The sequence below is a fragment of the Bos taurus genome, unplaced genomic scaffold (assembly GCF_002263795.3).
Source record: "Bos taurus isolate L1 Dominette 01449 registration number 42190680 breed Hereford unplaced genomic scaffold, ARS-UCD2.0 Leftover_ScbfJmS_1417, whole genome shotgun sequence".
NCBI classification, from domain to species: Eukaryota; Metazoa; Chordata; class Mammalia; order Artiodactyla; family Bovidae; genus Bos; species Bos taurus.
Genome location: NW_020190518.1, coordinates 8,727 through 27,015, shown reverse-complemented (window position 1 = coordinate 27,015; position 18,289 = coordinate 8,727). Strand labels below are relative to the sequence as shown.

General features: G+C 43.5%; 1 protein-coding gene across 6 annotated transcripts; it reads right to left on the bottom strand.

Annotated features, from left to right (window-relative positions):
- Positions 1-208: 208 nt before the first annotated feature.
- Positions 209-17,413, bottom strand: LOC112441541 (nuclear RNA export factor 3-like). 6 transcript variants are annotated; one of them, XM_059884400.1, is made up of 16 exons: positions 17,175-17,413; positions 14,153-14,306; positions 13,057-13,131; positions 12,413-12,521; positions 12,174-12,271; positions 11,526-11,562; positions 11,093-11,161; positions 10,955-11,010; positions 10,708-10,851; positions 10,529-10,587; positions 10,329-10,423; positions 10,188-10,230; positions 9,596-9,668; positions 8,817-9,051; positions 8,315-8,446; positions 209-1,318 (listed from the first exon to the last, which is right to left on the bottom strand). In XM_059884400.1, exons 5-15 carry the CDS (start codon positions 12,251-12,253, stop codon positions 8,345-8,347), a joined length of 993 nt encoding a protein of 330 aa, XP_059740383.1. In that variant the 5' UTR covers positions 12,254-12,271; positions 12,413-12,521; positions 13,057-13,131; positions 14,153-14,306; positions 17,175-17,413; the 3' UTR covers positions 209-1,318; positions 8,315-8,344. The 6 variants fall into 6 exon arrangements, with proteins under 6 accessions (XP_059740383.1, XP_059740386.1, XP_059740384.1 ...); XM_059884403.1 differs by lacking the exon at positions 8,315-8,446; XM_059884401.1 differs by lacking the exon at positions 209-1,318 and having other exon boundaries at positions 5,369-8,446; positions 14,517-17,413.
- Between the last annotated feature and the right edge of the window lie 876 nt (positions 17,414-18,289).

The following is an 18,289-nucleotide window of genomic DNA, read 5'->3' as shown; positions in this document are numbered from 1 at the left end:
TTTGTACTTAAATCTTTTTTCTTTTTACATTGTTACTTTAGGGTAATTTCTTAGAAGAGGTTGCTGATTCCAATGGTAAGTCTCCTGGTAATTTTATAAAATCATAACAAATTCCCTGGTTAGGAGTTGTACCATGTCACATTACAACCAGCAACGTATATGTCTCCATATTACTTCACAGACTATGTAAATGATGAGAAGAGGCATCTTGTTTTTTTTTTTTTTTTTTTTCTCTTTGCATCTCTTAGTCAAGAGTTAGGTTAAATAGTTTTTAACATGTTTAAGGAACATATTTTCTGGAAATATTTCTTTGTATGTAGTACACTATCTCCTTCAGAATGTTCTAATTTGCCTTTTATTTTCATAAGCTTTCTGTACAAGGACATAAACTTCGTTGGTTAGATAAGTTGTATATTTTCCCCAATGTGTAATTTTTCATTTTACTTTGCTTATGTGATTTTTTGCCATGCAATTTTTAATGGAATCGAGTGTTACCATGGTTTTCCCTTCCTGTTTCTGGATTTGAAGTCATCTTTGGAAAACTTTTCTCAACTACTAGCTTCTAGAGGAAACGACTAGGGGTGTACATTTGTGGACAGGAGAAAGAGAACAAAGGATCATATTAGAGTGTCAGGTATAAGAGGAACCCAGAAAACAAGTGACCATCATGGGAGAAATCTGGGAAAACCATTTCTTTGAGTCAATAGAATTGGGCATTTGGACCAGAGTTTCTGTCCTGTGTTTGTCTTGATAGCTCAGTCTCTATTCTTTTCCATCTCTTGTGGATACATGCCAGGCTCCCCCTGACTGGCAGAGAACATCTTTATAAAGCAGGAATTCCATGGCATCTCAAATGGACATGTCAGATGACTAAATGGATAGAACCACCCTCTTATCTCCTCAGGGGTAATAAATTCCAAACCAATTCCAAAGTGTACCATTTTGACAGAACAAAAGAAAGGGAAACCTGCAGCTGGATCTGGTGAGAAGAAGCAAAACTGAAACCAACACTGACCACCTCATCCTTGACTCTCTGAGCAATGCCCAGTCAGAAAAGGTAATAAATAGCCTATTAGTCCTATGCAAAAGGACAGAGGTTTGAGTTAGAAGGTGCCACATTGTCCCATGTTACAAGCTCTCCCACTCACCTACATCATTTCTTGTTTCCATGATAGTTTCCAAGACTCGGGGTCAAGCTTGGACTACTGTTGCTTAGAATGAGGTCTGAAGTCAAAGGGATGAGGGTTGTATCCCCATCCCCAAGGGATGGCCACTAACGTCCATCATGTTTCCTATAGGCATTTCCAGTTATGCAGGTCTGCGGATGAAGACAGAGAGGCTGAGGTGCAGATAAGGAATTGGACTGACAGTCCCTCCACATAGTACACACACGGTATACATAATACCTCAGTGAGAAGCAGGATAGAAACTACACGCATATCCTGTTAGTCTTTTTACACACGTCTGAATTTTCAAAGAAACTTAAAGCCCATTGTACCTACTTCTGTCTTTTAGGAAACTTTTTACTTAAAAAAAAATAATGTCTTTTCCTTGAGGGAGAGAAAGAAAAATATGTAGAAAATGGAGAGTGCTGCCACCTGGTGAACAGAGTCAGAACTGCAGGTGTGAATGTCTGAACTGGGGGTTTGGCAAAGGATGGGGGACGGAAAGAGCCGTGGTATTGGTGTGGAATGGAACGGATTCCCCTCCACAGGCCAAGATTTCTAGACTTCACACTGGTAGCAATCCTTCTGTGTTTATGCCCATGCTGGGATCATCAAGCCCGGGACTGGAAATCCAGCCTCCTAGTGAATTGAGTAGAAAGCTGCACGAATTAGTGTATGGATAATTGATATAAACAATTTGAGACAAAAAACACATATAAATACACACACATATAGAAAACTGTCAAATACATTGTTTTCAACGCCTTCTGAAACAATGAATATATGAATGTTGTATCTTTATCAGGGTGCAATTTTTTGTATTTTCAACATTTTATTCAGTAAATTACATATTGAAAACACCCTAGAAAGGCAACGTTATAAAATAAAAACATCCTCTATCTTTGACAATGCATATTCACCGAATAATCATTACAGAGATCTGTTTAATACCTAAGTCAATGAATGTATTTCTACACTATTCTTTTGTGACTCAGCTGTTGATAAACCCGTTTTACAAAACTTTCTCTTAATATGTTGATAAGTCACCAATTAATACTTCTCTTTGTTTAACACATATGGAAAAAATAGAGACATGAGTTTCTCTTAACTTCTTGGTGCCTACTTTCCAGATTTTTCTCTGCATGTAATGCACTAACATATTTAATCACACTCATACACCCATGCTGATATATATTCTTTGCAAAAAATAGCATCATATTTTTGGTACATCATGACAATCCTGTTCACTTAATATGATTTAATTCTTACTTATTTACATAGTTTTTTTTCTTTTCAAGTGTTTTTGTGTGCTCTTGATATCATTGACCTACTCTATAGCTTAAGAAATCTATATGTGAATATAATATCTCCAGGTGTTTACACAGCTTTTAATGTTGTTATGCAGAGGGTATCCAATACTTTGTAATGAGTTTTAGTGTTTTGCATGTTCTTCACATTGTTTTGAAAAGAACAACTGAATAATGATGCTTCCTGGGATGTCGAATGTCAGTTAAAGTATAAAATGGGAAATGCTGAATCATTTTTGTAACTCCCGTTTATGAATCCTGAAGTAGTAGTTAATAATGCTGTTTCCTAGGTCATGTTACTTAACTTTTACATTCTGTTCCCTGAAATGAACGGAGCAAGGTAGCAGGATAGAAGATTAATCTATAGGAATCTATTGCATTCCATCACACTAATAAAGAAATATCAGAAAGAGATTGCAAAAAAAAAAAAAAAAACACACACAAAAAAACAACAATCCCATTTAAAATGCCATCAAAAATACCTAAGAATAAACTTAACCAAGACATAAAAACTCTAAAACCTTGATCAAATAATTGGAAGAAAATTCAAAGAATTCAAAAGATATCCCATGATCTTAGATCAGAACACTTAAACATGTCTACACCTCCCAAAGATATCAACATATTTAATGCAATCCTTATCAAAAAAAACCTATTACATTTTCACAGAACTAGAACAAATATTTCAAAAATTTATATGGAACTACAAAAAGACCCAGAATTACCAAAGCAATCCTGAGTTAAGGAACAAAGCTTGAGGCATAACCCTCCCAGACTTCAGGCTATACTAGGAAACTACAGTCATCAAAGCAACTTGATACTGGAACAAAAGCAGACATATGTATCAATGGCAGAGTAGAGAGTCCAGACATAATCCCACGAGTGTGTGCCTGCGTGCGAAGTCACTTCAGTCGTGTCTGACTCTTTGCAACCCCATGGACTGTAGCCCACCAGGCTCCTCTGCCCATGGATTCTCCAGGCAAGAATACTGGAGTGGGTTGCCATGCCCTCTGCCAGGGCATCTTCCTGACCCGGGGATGGAACCCACGTCTCCTGCATTGCAGGAGGATTCTTCACCTCTAGTGCCACCCGGCAAGCCCAAACCCATGCACCTATGGTCAATTAATCTTCAACAAGGGAGGCAAGAATGTACAATGGAGAAAAGACAGTCTCTCCAACAAGTGGTGCTGGGAAAACTGGACAGCTACATGTAAATCAGTGAAATTAGAACACCCCCTCGCACCATATACAAAATAAACTCAAAATGGTTTAAAGACCTAAATATAAACTCTTAGAATTCTGAGACCAGAAGCAACAAACACTCTGACAAAACAATCATAGCAATATCTTCTTAGATCAGTCTCCCAAGGCAAAATAAATTAAAACAAAGATAAACAAATGGAACCTAACTAAACTTAAAAGGGTTTGCACAGCAAAGGAAGCCATCAGCAAAATGAAATGACAACTTATGGGATGAGAGAAAAATATTTGAAATGTCGTGGCTGTCAAGGATTTAATATCCAAAATGCACAACTCTATAACAAAAGGTAAACAACAAAATGAAAAAATGGGGAGAAGATCTAAATATTTTTCCAAAGAGATGCAGATCTCCAAGAGGAACTGGAAAAGAGGCTCAACATAAGTAAATATTAGGGAAATGCAAATCAGAAGCACAATGAGGTTATGCCTCACATGGGTCAGACTGGCTATCATCAGAAAGTCTACAAATAATAAGTCCTGGAGAGGGTGTGGAGAAAAGGGACCTTGATACACTGCGGGTGGGAATTAAATTGGTGCAGCCACTATGGAGATTGGTATGGAAGTACTTGAGGAAGCTACAAATATAGCTACCATAGGATCCAGCATTTCCACTTCTGGGAACATAGCCAGAAGGAAAGAAAACTGTCATTCATAGCAGCACCATTTACAGTAATCAAGACACTCAAACAACACAAGTACCCATCAACAGATGACTAGCTTAAGAAGATGTGATATGATACACACACACACACACACACACACAGTCACCCAAACAGTGGACCATCACTCAGCCATAAAAGGATGAAATATTACCATTTGCAGCAACATAGACAGACCTAGTGAATATTATAGTTAGTTAAGTCAGTCAGAAAGAGAAAGTAACTATGATATGATATCATTTATATGTTGAATCTTAAAAATCATACAAATGAATCTATATTCAATACAGAAACAGACTCACAGACAGACAAACTGAGCTTATGATTACCAAAGGGGATAGGGAGTGGGGAGGGACAGAAATTAATTAACAGGAATTTGGGGTTAACAGATACAAGCTTTTATCACAAAAAGGGTATCCAATAAGGAATTACAGTAAGGTGCAGACATTATACTGATTAATTTATAATAATATATGGATAATAAGCTGAAATACATATATATATCCAAATTGCTTTACTGTACACCTGAAAATAATGCCCTACATCAGCTGTATCTCAATGTAAAAAATTCACACACATCTGTGTCTCTTTTGCTGTCTCGCATACAGGGTTGTTGTTACCATCTTTCTAAATTCCATATATATGCGTTAGTATACTGTATTGGTGTTTTTCTTTCTGGCTTACTTCACTCTGTATAATAAGCTTAGTCTTTTGGACTCTGTGGGAGAGAGGGGGGGATGATTTGGGGGATGATTTGGGAGAATGGCATTAAACCATGTATAATATCATATAAGAAACGAATCGCCAGTCCAGGTTCAATGCAGGATACAGGAACCTAGGGGCTGGTGTACCGGGATGACCCAGAGGAATGGTATGGGGAGGGACGTGGGAGGTGGGGTTCAGGATGGGGAGCACGTGTATACCCGTGGCAGATGCATGTTGATGTATGGCAAAACCAATACAATTCTGTAAAGTAAAAAAAAAAAAAAAATCACACGCAAAAAACTCTCTTTCTCACTGTTTGTGAGTGCATATTGGCCTTGAAAAGAGTAGGGCTGAATGAGATAAAATGTAAAACAGGTTTCATATAGTAGTTGAACATGTTACTGTCCTACAATCCAGGTCCTCTTTCCAAAGAGTAACAGCTTGTGCTGCCTCCTGGGTTCAGTTCAGCACCTCAGGAATCAGGTAATCACTGTGGCCCCCACACCCATTCCTCCTGGCCCAGGGAGTAGGACTTCGTCCCCATTATCATCTTCATGTCCAGTGGGGAGCATGACACAACCTAGATTCTACATCAGGTGAATTTTCCACGATCAGTCTTTAAGCCCTGGAAATCCATCATCTAAAATGCAGCTGCTGGTTTGGCCTGTGCAGAGGGCAAAGGGTAAGCATCTGACCCTGGAAATTTTACATTCTCTGTCAGCCTGAGGCTGACCATCTGTAAAACAGGACTGCGGGCGCCTACTTATAGACTTGTTAGAAGAAAAGGAGAAAACCTCAGAGAACGGCTCATATACAACGGGACTTTGAGATGTATTACTCCTGGCCCACCTTGCATCTTGTGTGTGCATGCTAAGTCGCTTCAGCTGTGTCTATCTCTATGCAATGCTATGGACTGCAGCCCACCAGGCTCCTTTGTCCATGGGATTCTCCAGGCAAGAATACTGGGTGGGTTGCCATTTCTTTCTCGAGGGGATCTTCCTGACCCAGGGATCGAACCTGCTCTCTTATGTCTATCTGCATTGGGAAGCAGGTTCTTTACCACTAGCACCACCTCAGAACATTTCTGCCTATGTCCTCTTAAATAGGAGATTTGAAAAAGTATCTGGAAATGTAGCATCAAGTAAACGTTGGTTCCATCTCATCAATTCCTATTTCCTCACACTTTCTGGTGTCTTTTTTCAAACTCTAGTTTGACCAGAAGTAACTTCTTATTGAACCCCCAAGGAAGGATTAGTACAGGAGAGCAGAGAATAGGCACAGGTCAGCTAGACAGAAGTCATCAAGCAAATCTCCAGTTCCAGAGTCATCAGCTGACCACAGGACCTGTGCTGAGTCCCTTACCTGTGTTGGCCTCAGTCCTAACGCATAAGTACACTCACTACAGAAACAGAGGTGATGGGCAGAGCCTTTTCAGTCAGAAGACCAGGATTTGATGCTGTGAACCATTATGTGCTGAATGATTTACCTTGATAAGTTAGTCATTTATCTAATATGTGTGCTTGGTATCTTTTATCATTTTTATGGGTTTTTTTTTCAGTTTTATGTGTACTATTATTTTTCTTACTACTCAGCCAAAATATGAATGGTGGAGGTGGTAATCAGCAAGAAGTTAGGGATGAACCCAACTGAGAGTGGAGTACATAGGAAGTGAAGGGTGTGGAGGTGAGGGATGCAGGCAAGCATTGGGCTCTCCCTGGGTGCTTGGCCCTGTGCCCATCCTCTAACGACCCAGGGAAGATTCTTACCCAATAGCGTTCCTGGTTCTCAGCTGCAGACAGTAGTGACGTGGAGGCTACCAGGGAGGTGCCTAGCTGAAGCACTCTACCCTGATTAGCTCCTCTCCACTGAAGGCCACCATAGCTGCCCTTCCATTGCCATCTCTCAGCTCTTTGCTTCTGGGTATCAGAAAAAGTGCCCCTGTGGAACCTTCCAGACTGGATTCTTAAAGGGCTTCCACATGCAAATGATACTCTCTTTTCCCCAGTCCTCAAAAGTTGCCCTGCACACTAGGGAAAGGAGACTCCGAGGTAAAGAAGGAAATGTCTTTCTCTCAGAGGTATGTCATCTCCACATATTTACCTGACATACTGTGCTTTTATAAGTAATGATATTATACATTTCCTACACACAGCCCGATGATACACACACACACACACACACACACACACACGTAGATATGCTGGCAATTCATTTTAATTCTAATTCATCTCCTCATGAAACTGAACATAATGAATTCTTTTCTTAGGTAATGAATGCATGTGCACATGTCTGTGCAGTATTATATTCATCAATAGGGGCTTTTGAGGGAGTACCCCTTGAGCCTGTTATATCACAGGAGAGCAAAGTGACCATTTCTCTAGCCCATAGTCTAAAAGGGAGGCTGCTCCATTGTCCTCCAGAGAGGGCAAGGGACAGAACCTCACCCAAAGTTCCTGCTTATCTGGACAGGCGACAGAAGCTATAAGAGGAGCAGCTCTGTCATCTGTGAAATGGGACTCATCTCTAACACAGAGCTGTCCTGAGGAGTGAGTGAGAAAGCCTGGGGCTAAGGCAGGCGCTGTCATTTCTCATGGTTCTCCTAATGAGAAAGTAGATATCATTAGAAAGGAAGCAAAGTCTCTCTGATACGGCTGGAGTTCAAAGTTCTAAAGAGAGAAGGAACTCTAATCTCTTGGGAGACTCAGAAGCTCCTAAGAGGTACCCAACATCATATCTGTGAGCAGACTCTGATCCAGTCCCCATGCTGGGAAGACAGGCTTGCCTTTGACTCACCTGGTGATTTCAGTGAGAGATGGCAACAGGGCAGTAAGCTGTGGTGTTGCCTAACTGCTGCTCCTGAACTGCTCCTTATGTTAATACATTGATAGGAAAATGTTGGACCTGTCTCCCATTCAACACTGCAGAGGGTATCAGATCATGCAACATCCAGCCATGTCACACCAGAATTTCCAATATCTGCTGCCTCCATGTGGGACAAAACACTAAAAGTACTACCATTTTACTGAAATACAATGGTATTTCTTTCATTCACTAATAACTCAATATATATTGGGCTTAAAATTTACACTATTCCATTTGAAATATCTCTTTACTCTGCAGTAGAAATAAGAGGTTAAGAAAGAAAATGAGTACATGGGAAAATTTTAGGGTAAAAAATGAGATGGGATGGCTCCTTCACATTAACTTTTAATCTTACTCAAGTTTCAAGGCATTGAAGATTAAGTAATCAATCCTTGGACTTCACTTCCCCATCCAGCCACATGCCTCTCTTTCTCTTCGTTTCTGTCTCTGGTTTCCTTTTCTCTCTCTCACGATGAGATCTCATTTTCTATATATATATGCACAAATATGCCTATACCTACATAAGCAAACTTCAAGGAAGACATAATGAAGATGAAAACATTAAAGGGGTATCTTTGGGTGGTATGTTGTGGAACAATGATTTTCCCTGCTCCCCACTGGACATCTACTGTGACATACAGAGTGGAATGAACCTCAGGCCCAGTGTATCAAGATAAAAGTGCCTGAAAACCCAACTGTCTGTACAGACAGGCGCAGGATTCACCAAACTCACAAAAGTGATACAAGCCTGCTCAAAACAACTAGTAGCTTACTATGTACTAAGAATGAAATGTTCAGGGTAGAAATAACTGAAATAAACAAGGAAAACAATTTACATTCAAGTTCCCATTACTTACTCGTCCACTCCTCCCAGCTCCCTCCCAACTCCATGCAAACGCAGCAGTCACTTCTGAGACTATTGGAGGTGATTCCACACTGGGAGGAGAAAGCCCACACCATTTCCTGCTACTCAGGGGAGAGGCGGAACATGAACGTGGTCGACAGTGTAGGCACTGGGATGGAGAATGCAGACGCTGAGCTTCACTGGGACTGGCTTCCCTTACAAACAGCTCTTCATTCACTATACAAAGACTGGAGGAAAAATGCACATGTGGACAATTTATGGATGGACCACCTGCACCCCAATCCTGACTGCTCCACACTAACACTCAGCAACTAGATCCCTTCCATACCCTCCTGTGTCTGTCCCCAGGCTCCTTAACTGGTTCCGCTGTGCCTCGCACAGAGCTCACCTTCAGAGAGATTGTCTACCAGCTTCACTCAATGGACAGTCTGTTCCCCAACCCAGGGACAACTTCACATTTACCCTGAACAGTAACTCAGTACATTACAGTACAGGAGTGTACAGTCTGATCCCCCTTTTTCAGAAGAAGACAGAGTCACAGACAGATCATGTGACTTGACCAAGGTCACACAGAGCGTGAGCACTGGGTCAAGGAGAGAACCCATGTGCTGATTCCAGAGCCCATGCTCTTCCTAACCACTAGGCTAGACTGGTCCTTGGATCTCCCTGCTGGCTTTCCACAATACTGAGTCAGCCTAAGATCTGCATCCACATGCCCAGGGCCCTGAGCCCAGGCTGGATGGGCCATCCCACCCACAACATGGCTCTCACCTGGAAGAGCTGGTGGGAGTAGTGGTGAAGGTCCGGGTGAAGGCACAGACACAGCCCTGAGAAATTCCTTCCACTTCAACAACAAACAACAAACAATAAGCAAGAGTACCCCCTAAGAACCCCACGTGTTTACAGGCTCCCACGTCATTCCCCAGTCAGGGTCTGACTTGACACTCATGCTGAGGGGATAGCTGTTCACATGGGGAGTTGCATGTCAGGAATGGGGAGGGCAACTGTAGGAGATGTCTGCTCCCAGTGACATGTCCCCATGACAACCACTTCACAAGTTCATGGGATGCATTTTTCTCAGGTGCTGAAGAGATGGATATTATGAGGAAACTGTGAGGTTAAGTAGTAGCCCAGGTTCTCAGTGTAAGGATCTGGTATGGGAGCCACCAAACTCCACAGCCTGTGTCCCTAGTGCCCAGGGTGGGCAGGGCAGACATGGACGCAGTTCAGACCTGGGTTGTCTGTGGGAAGACTGAGGGCTGGGGAGGGGAGGGAATCTGGAAGGAAGAGTTCTGGTGGGAGGGAGCCTGACCAGGCGAGAGAGCAGTGTGGCATCTGGGGGGAGCGGGCTACACACACTCACCTTCCTTGAACACCCCACTGACAGAGAAGCAGAACATCGTTTCCTGATAAGGAAGAGACCAGGTACTCAGTCACCCCTCATCCTCTTTCCCACCTGCGCCTTTCTGCCCCTCACCACCAAGCGAGGAGCAGGTGTGTCCACCTCAAAGGAGCTGAAGTCATGCTGAGTTTTGGGTAATGCACAGAGGGCACGCACAATGTCATGTTTTGTGTGTTTCATCATCTGGACACGCGGGTCTGTGGGGGAGGGGAAGAAGGGAAAGTCAGGGCAGCCACACGATGGAGCCTGTGATTGGCCCCCTTACCACCCTTTCCGGCCCATTCTTCCTACCACACACTCACTGGGGTCCTTGAGCATCTTCATATTCCTGTTGTCCAAGAAGTGCGCACGCATGCTGCTTCTAGGAGACACAGAGGAATAGTGGGTGGTGGTCTGGCCAGCATAGGTGTCAGCAGGAGCTGCCCTGCATCTGCTGGGGAACCACATGGCCTGGGGGAGGAGTCTACGCTGTGATACTCACAAGCCTGAGTCCTTGGAGTGGAATGGAATGGTCAGGAAGAAGCAGGCCTCCTCATGATAAAAGCCCAGCAGTTCCTGGCGATCTCCATAGTCATGGATCAAGTAATAGCTGAGGGAAGAAGTGAGGCGAGTCTCTCTCTGTGGTCTGAAGCGCAAAGAAGACTTGAAAACTCCCATGAGCAGACCTGAGCTTGGGTGGCCTCCCCTGTCCTGGCCCTCCCCTTGTTCAGATTCCCAGGGGTACTTACTGCTGCAGGAATTGCAGGATTTGACTGTTCACCTGATCAGAGCCAAAGAAACTTCCCTGGAATTAAAACAGTCCTCAGGACAAGGGCTGACACACCCTCTTGTACCACCTAGAACCCTGCTGGATCCTCTGTACTCACCTTACACATTGGTAAGCACTTGGGGGCTTCCACAGCACATTTAGAACCTGAGAGTGTCTCCTGGCCATCCTAGGGGAGGGAAGAGGAAGTCAGCAGTGCAGTCCAGGATGTGGTGCTGGATGATCAGGGAAAAGGATGGGCCCAGGATGGGTTGGGGATCAGAGGTCAGGGAAGAAAGTGTCCCTGGAAATGCCAGTGGTAGGACTACATTTTCAGTCACCTCCATGGTTTACCTGAAGCCTGTGGCACACATGGCTAAAGAAGATCCAGAGCCTTTTCAGGTTCCCACAGAGAATGGTACGCCCCCCTCCCCCAGGACATTTAAGGGTCAAGTTCAAAAATGGAACTTGAATGGGTCCTAATAGATTTCAGAGTAGTTTATGGGCACTGTCAGTGCTCTTTAGAGGAGTCTGTGATCAAGGAATGCACTTACCAAGCTTTTTAACCTGGGGAACAATTCCAGGATGGTGCTGTCAAAATTAAGACAAAAGAGAAAAGTCCGTGAAACTGTGGACATGACCTTCCTCATTGGAGCAAGTCACTTACATCATCACAGCCCTGTGTGCCCCCCCACAGAGCCCAGTATCCTACCATTCCAGGGCTCTTAGGTCATCTCACCCATGTCACAAATCCATGGACTGACTCAGAGAGAGACTGTTTATTCCATTCCTTCCTACCACCCTCTCTTTCATCTCCTTCCATGGGTAACTCCCAGCCAGACTGTTCCGACTCCCTTCTTTGGTTCCACAAGGGCCAGCACTTCAAATCCAGTCTGCAGGCCTTCTTCCCCTCCCTCCCTCCCTCCCTTCCTTCCTTCAGGACCCAGGGAAGGCTGTGGAGAGAAGAGGATATGGGGAGAGAGCCTGGTGCTTTGCTGCCTCACTGGGGGTCCAGCACTCTTTCAAAAAGTCAGGACACACCTCAGGGATGCCCTCAGGCCCAGGATGCTGTGGCAGGGAGGTGACTGAGGTGGGGCTCAGGAGGTAGGGAGGGAGATGGAAGGGGATGAATATGGAGTGGACGGAGGAGGGGACAGGTGAGACATAGGGGTGTAGAGACAAGGCAGAGGAAGACCTCATACTGGTTATCACGGAAAGCGGTGCACACAGTATTTCTGTCTGCACACATCCCTTCTGGTTCCAGCTGCTGACTGTTGTCCATCTCCCCTGAAGCCTTCACCTGGAATTATGGGAATACCCACATGGACCAGATGGCTCTGCACCCACACCCTTCCTTTCCCTACAAATCCACTTGCGCTCATCTGTCACCACCCCATGAGGCCTCCCACATTTCTTTCAAAGGAGGATCTGGGTGCCCCACCTCGCCTCAGTGTTGGAGAGGTTCAAGTTTTTGGTGGAAGCATTCTCTATAGGGTGGACAGGCCATGCACCAGGTAGGGCTTCTTGTTGCTCAGGTCCAAGGACAAAAGCTATGATGAGAAAAGAGAGTGAGGATCCCAAAGGGGACAACTGAGACAAATCTGCTTTTTCTACCCGATCTATCTGACCACCCACACCATCAGCCCCAACACTGGGCCTAGGTCCTCAAGTTGGGCATGATTGCTGAATGGATGTGAAGGGAAGCAGCCATGCCATTTCTACAGTTCTGTGTCATTCCAATATGACAGGTTATCAAGTCTCCAGGAAGCCAGGATGAGGGAGACAAGCTGAGAGGGTCCACGCTGGTGTACTTACAGCACCAACTGTGATACCCCATGATATCATCTCTGAGTGCTCTACCCAGACAGACCCTCTACCCTCACCTCCCCTACAATTACTGCTGTAGCCATACCAGGGCCAAAGCAGAGTCTCTGGATACCAAGAGCTTGCTGGCAGGCATCCTATGGTTTGTTCATAGTAAGCTGCAGAGTTAGGGATGGGGTTCAGTGGCTCTGAGTCTGAGGGTGGGTTGGGGAAGAGGACTGTCTGGGTATGAGTGCACAGCTTGTGCTAAGTCTGCATTACCTGTCCCACCTTTTCAGACTTCAGCGCCTTCTGCACAGACTGGGGTGTGTCACAGGGTTCAACAAAGATAGATATCTGTAGAGAACACAAGAGGGGCTGGGTAAGCTCCAGGAAATCTGTGCATGGGATCAAGCAAGACCATGCCCCTCCCCTGCCCTCTTATCCTTAGTCAGCCCCTGACACACACTCTTTCATTATCCTCACTGAAAATCTTGCTGTTGACATTCTTCAATGCACAGGCAATGTTGACATTCTCTACAAAGAACTGGGCTTGCATTTTCTCAGAGTGACAGGAGAAACAGAACATGAGACCAGACTGAATTCTCTGTGCTTGCCACCTACCCCTTTTCCTTTCATCGCCTCCATGCCCTCTCTTACTTTGACTAGAATGAAGGGCACACTGAATTGCTTCAGAATGCAATTAAGCAGCCACTTCTCATCATATTTTATACCAAAGGCAATGTAGGAGCCAAAGAACAAATGGGAAACAAAATTGATATAATAGAATCCAAGGTTAAGGTAAGACACAATTGTGTCTTGCTTTAGGACATTTTATCAGGCTTTAAATCATTTTTGAAAATAGGACAATATCTGTTATCACTGACTTTGGCACCAGACATGGATTTTCTAGGTACCCCCTTTTTTTTCATTCAAATACTTTTCCTGAAAAAATCAAGTTAGTATGTTTCACAGGTACTTCCTTTAATAAAGTTCCACATGAGGTACACCTCACCGGCCCCTCTGACATAGACCCCAGAGACTCAACCTCCTCCTACACCCAGCTAGAGCCAAACACGTAATCTGGTGTGAAGTCCTCCATCTCCCTGGCAGTAGTTTCCTCCTTTGCTTTTATTTTATTTTATTTTTTCCTCCTTTGCTTTTAGATAAGCTCTCCCATGTTCCTCCTTGCAGCCAGTCTGTTTCCTTTCTGTTGCTTCTCTGAACTCATCCTTAGATGATCTAAGAAGATTCCTCGTAGTAATAAGATGGATTATGAACTCCACTTCCCCAGAAAAGTTCCCAGCATCTCTACATAAGTCCAACATGACTGTCTGTCATCTTCTACACATTAGGTCCATTTAGCCAGGACACTCACTATGATCTTGAACCAGCTCCCAAAGGTCTTATCCTGTCTGTTTCTCTCCATTCTTCTCTCTGGAGGCTTTTGCTTTGTCTCCATGTTAACATGCATTTGGTCTTGTTTCTGAAAACCACTTCTCTGATGATGGGGTGGAATGGCATATGGAGCACTGTGGGGAAGTGGAGAGAACAAAGTGGTCCATATAGGCTTGGAAAGTCTTCTTTACATTTTTCCAAATGATATTAGAGCTACAGTGAAGAATGCTCAAACATTAACCTCATCCCATCATTTTTCACTCTGCCAGGTTGGAGAGAAGAATGACATGTTTAGCTACAAGGTTTTGGTTGGTACATGTCAGTCATGCTGACTGGTCACTTACTGTCTTGCTTGGTTGTCCATATGAGCATCACGTGCTTCTGATGGGAAGCAGATGGTGCTGCTGGGAAGTGACCTGTTCAGACCAATATTTGTGTTGCCTTTGGTAAATACCCCAGCTTTGTGCTCTTCTTTGTAAAAGGTTCACTTTATCAGTGCGCTCTAAAATCATCAACGACAGGTCGATGGTCACAGTACCAGAAGAAGTCCTCAGTAAATATCATGGCTACTGAAGGAATATCATTGACTTTATAATCTGAACAGAAATGTATCACAATGCTAAAAGTAAAGACTAAGAGACCTCACTGTGGCTCCATTGTTCAGGAAATGAGAGATAGGGATCAGTCACAGCTAAGAAGAAAACAGGCACTGGGGAAAGGGTCTGGATCTAGAGTGTAGTCTGTGATGTTAGACCCTGCTGTACTTGGTTCAGGCTAGGTGGCCTGTGACAAGTGGCTTTTCATCCCCAAGTCTCACTTTTCTGTTCTGCTCTAGGAGGACAAAAAACATACTCTTAAATCTACCATGGTGTGATGGTTCCAGGGTCAAAGTGACCTATCTCCCTGAAGGAAGAATTAGAGAAATAAAAGATAAGTCTGATGTAAAGATCCAGAATGTAGTCTGGAGAGACATAATATGGAGAATACCAAAAGAGAAGTATGGAGAATTACAGGTGATGCGAAGAGTATATCTAACACATGGCTAATGTGAGTCCCAGAGAGGAGAGGGAATAGTAGAGAAGAGGTATTTGAAGAGAATAGGGTTGAGAAGTTTCCAAAAGTAACAAGACATCAACTCAGTATAAGAATATTAGTAAGAAAAAAGTATAATGGAGGAGAAACATTCTTACAAGAATATACATTCATTTCATCATCATGTAGCAAAAACTTGGAAATTTGTGACTAAATGTTTCAATCTAAAATATTATAGACTCTTTGGGGCAGAAGAAATATCATCCTTAGTAGAGGCACATAGCAGAGAAGGCAATGGCACCCCACTCCAGTACTCTTGCCTGGAAAACCCCATGGACGGAGGAGCCTGGTAGGCTGCAGTCCATGGGGTCGCTAAGAGTCGGATACGACTGAGCTACTTCACTTTCACTTTTTACTTTCATGCATTGGAGAAGGAAATGGCAACCCACTCCAGTGTTCTTGCCTGGAGAATCCCAGGGACGGGGGAGCCTGGTGGGCTGCCGTCTATGGGGTCGCACAGAGTCGGACACGACTGAAGTGACTTAGCAGTAGCAGCAGAGGCACATAGACGCTATAAAGAAAGACTAACGGCATTGTGAATATATAGGCAAATTTAAATGAGTATTGGCTATAGAACACAATTGACATTTCCTCTGGGGATTTAAATATAGAGACAACGATAATGTGTGACAATAAATTTGGAGACAGTTTAGAGAATCAAAGTGTCTCACGTCCCATAATCCTCTGAGCAGTTTTAAAGAACTAATTAACTAACATTAGACTGTGAAAATGCAAACATGTCCACTGTAATCTGAAGAGTGAACACTACAAGAACAGCAAAAGAAAGTTTAACTAGATAGCCATGTGAAGTAACGATTTAATAGTTATAAAACATCAACTATATCAAAGGAAAGGCAAGGGAAAGGAATGTATATGAGGTAAAAATAAATATACAGTAATATGATATACATAAACCAAATTAGATCTATTTATATTAAAAGATTCAGGCTAAATACTCCAAACAGACATTTTATCAGACTGGTCAAGAAACCTCTCATCAAATACTCCTGAAAAGAGACACATGCAAAATTTAATCATCAGGAAAATTAGAATATAAAAAATGGCAAAATGTACACCTTTTCCACATTAACCTCAGAAAACTGGTAATAACCATATCAGTAAAAGGTACACTTTAAAGGGAAATTTCTTTATGATAACAGGTTCAATGCAATAAGAAGATAGTAATACAAATTCTAAATTTGTATGCCTCTTAAAGCCAGCATACAAAGCAAAAACTGACAGAAATAAACAATGGACAAATCCACAGTCACAGTGGGAAATTTTAACACATATCACTGAGTGACACATAAAATGGAGAACAAAATCTCAGCTAGAGGGAAGAGGATTTTAAAATACAACTTAAACAAATTTATTTAATTAACGTAGAACAATGCACATGACTACTCATCAAACATTCCAGAATAGTTCACATGCCAGGCAATAAAGCCTCAACAATCTTCTACGGACTAATACAATTTACCCTGACTAGTTAATGTAATATCCATTAGTAATGGTGGGTTTTCTGCCCCTCCCCCACCTCTAGTATAAATCCAAAGAATATTAGTTTATATAATCCTACCCTCCACCTAGGTGACCCTCGCCACTCCCCAAACCCTAGACCTGAGAAGATAACATGACTCATGCCTTTTCCTTAGCCAGGGAAAAATTCAAGTCAGCAACGGCCATTTTCGTCGGAGGGGAGGTTTACCACATGGAATCGAGATGGGTGTGTCAGAGCCCGCTTGGCCCATCTCCTCAAGAGACCGGAAAATAGTCAGTCTGGGCTCTCTCCCCCCTTTCAAGGACAGTCAAGTGGTTGTGAGGTCCTGTGGTTTGGGGTGGGGGAGGGAACCCAGAACCCTTTCTGCTTTGAGGGGATCTGAAGAGAAGGTCTCATGCAGACCACTCACCCATAGGGTGGCCTGAAGGCAGAGATCTGTCACCACCATCCTCACAGGCTGCCCTGGAAGAGAATCTGTGGGTCTGGAGCTGGAAGCTTGTAGAATATCAAAGAAGGCTGCTGAGGTAGGAGAGTGCAAGCCCCAGACCACTTCGTCACAGCCACACAAACAAGATGGGGTCCTAACAGGAAGTCCCTTCCCCAAGGTCATAGAGGAGGAGAGTCTTGGGGGCCAGAGGAGACTTAACTTCCTGTAATTACTGCCCTCTGAGTTTGCTACCAACCTAACATCCAGGGAACTCTTTCCAAGGGTACCACCCCTGCAGAGGAGGCCAGTTAGAATTAGGAGGCTTAGGGATCTTGATACATGTAGCTACAAACACAGAGAACTCTCTGTGCCAGACGCTGCATCAGCTACATTACACTGTGTTCCTTCATTTTGCAGACCCAGAGAACTGGGAGGGCCAGCAGTAGGACATGTGCTGTCCTTGCTACATTGCATCTGTTCTTCCCTGTATTCCTCACAAGGGGAGTCTGATACCAAAATCATCAACTTTCCAAGGTTGCTGAGGCTTACTGAGGTGCTACACTTGTCTAGGGTCATTCAGATGCTTCTGGGAGAAACAGGCCAGAATTGAGCTCCATGGACTGGAAGATGACTTCTTGAAGCATAGCTTTACTAAATACTTGGTGCAATATAGGGGCTTTTCTGAAGTTTGTGCAAAGTACCTGACTATTCTGAACATAATAAAATGTCTAGAATTAATTCTAACCTATTCCAGAGAGATCATACCAAAAAACAACAGCAACAAAAAACCTTGAAAATATAAAGTAAATACCAAACAGAGCTTGGTAGCTTACTGCAATGACAGTAGAAAAAAACAGAGTAGTCTCTCCTTAAAAAAAAAAAAAAAATGTAGTCAATGTAGGCAGATATCCCCTAGTGCAGGGGTCCCCAACTCCTATTGGGAACCAGGCTGTACAGCAGAGGGTGAGTTGAGGGGGGAGTGAGTAAGGGAAGCTTCATCTGCTGCTCCCCACAGTTCCCCATTGCTCACTTTACTCTCAAACATCTCCTCCCTTAGAGCCAGAACTATAGATCTGAAAGTCTCAAATCAGAGGTTT

Coding starts and splice junctions, on each gene's coding strand:
- LOC112441541 (XM_059884400.1), bottom strand. CDS start 12,253: ATGGACAACAGTCAGCAGCTGGAACCAGAAGGGATGTGTGCAGACAGA. Junction 10,424..10,528: donor GAAGATGCTCAAGGACCCCA/GTGAGTGTGTGG, acceptor CCTCCCCCACAG/ACCCGCGTGTCCAGATGATG. Junction 9,052..9,595: donor ACTCCCACCAGCTCTTCCAG/GTGAGAGCCATG, acceptor TTTTTCCTCCAG/TCTTTGTATAGTGAATGAAG.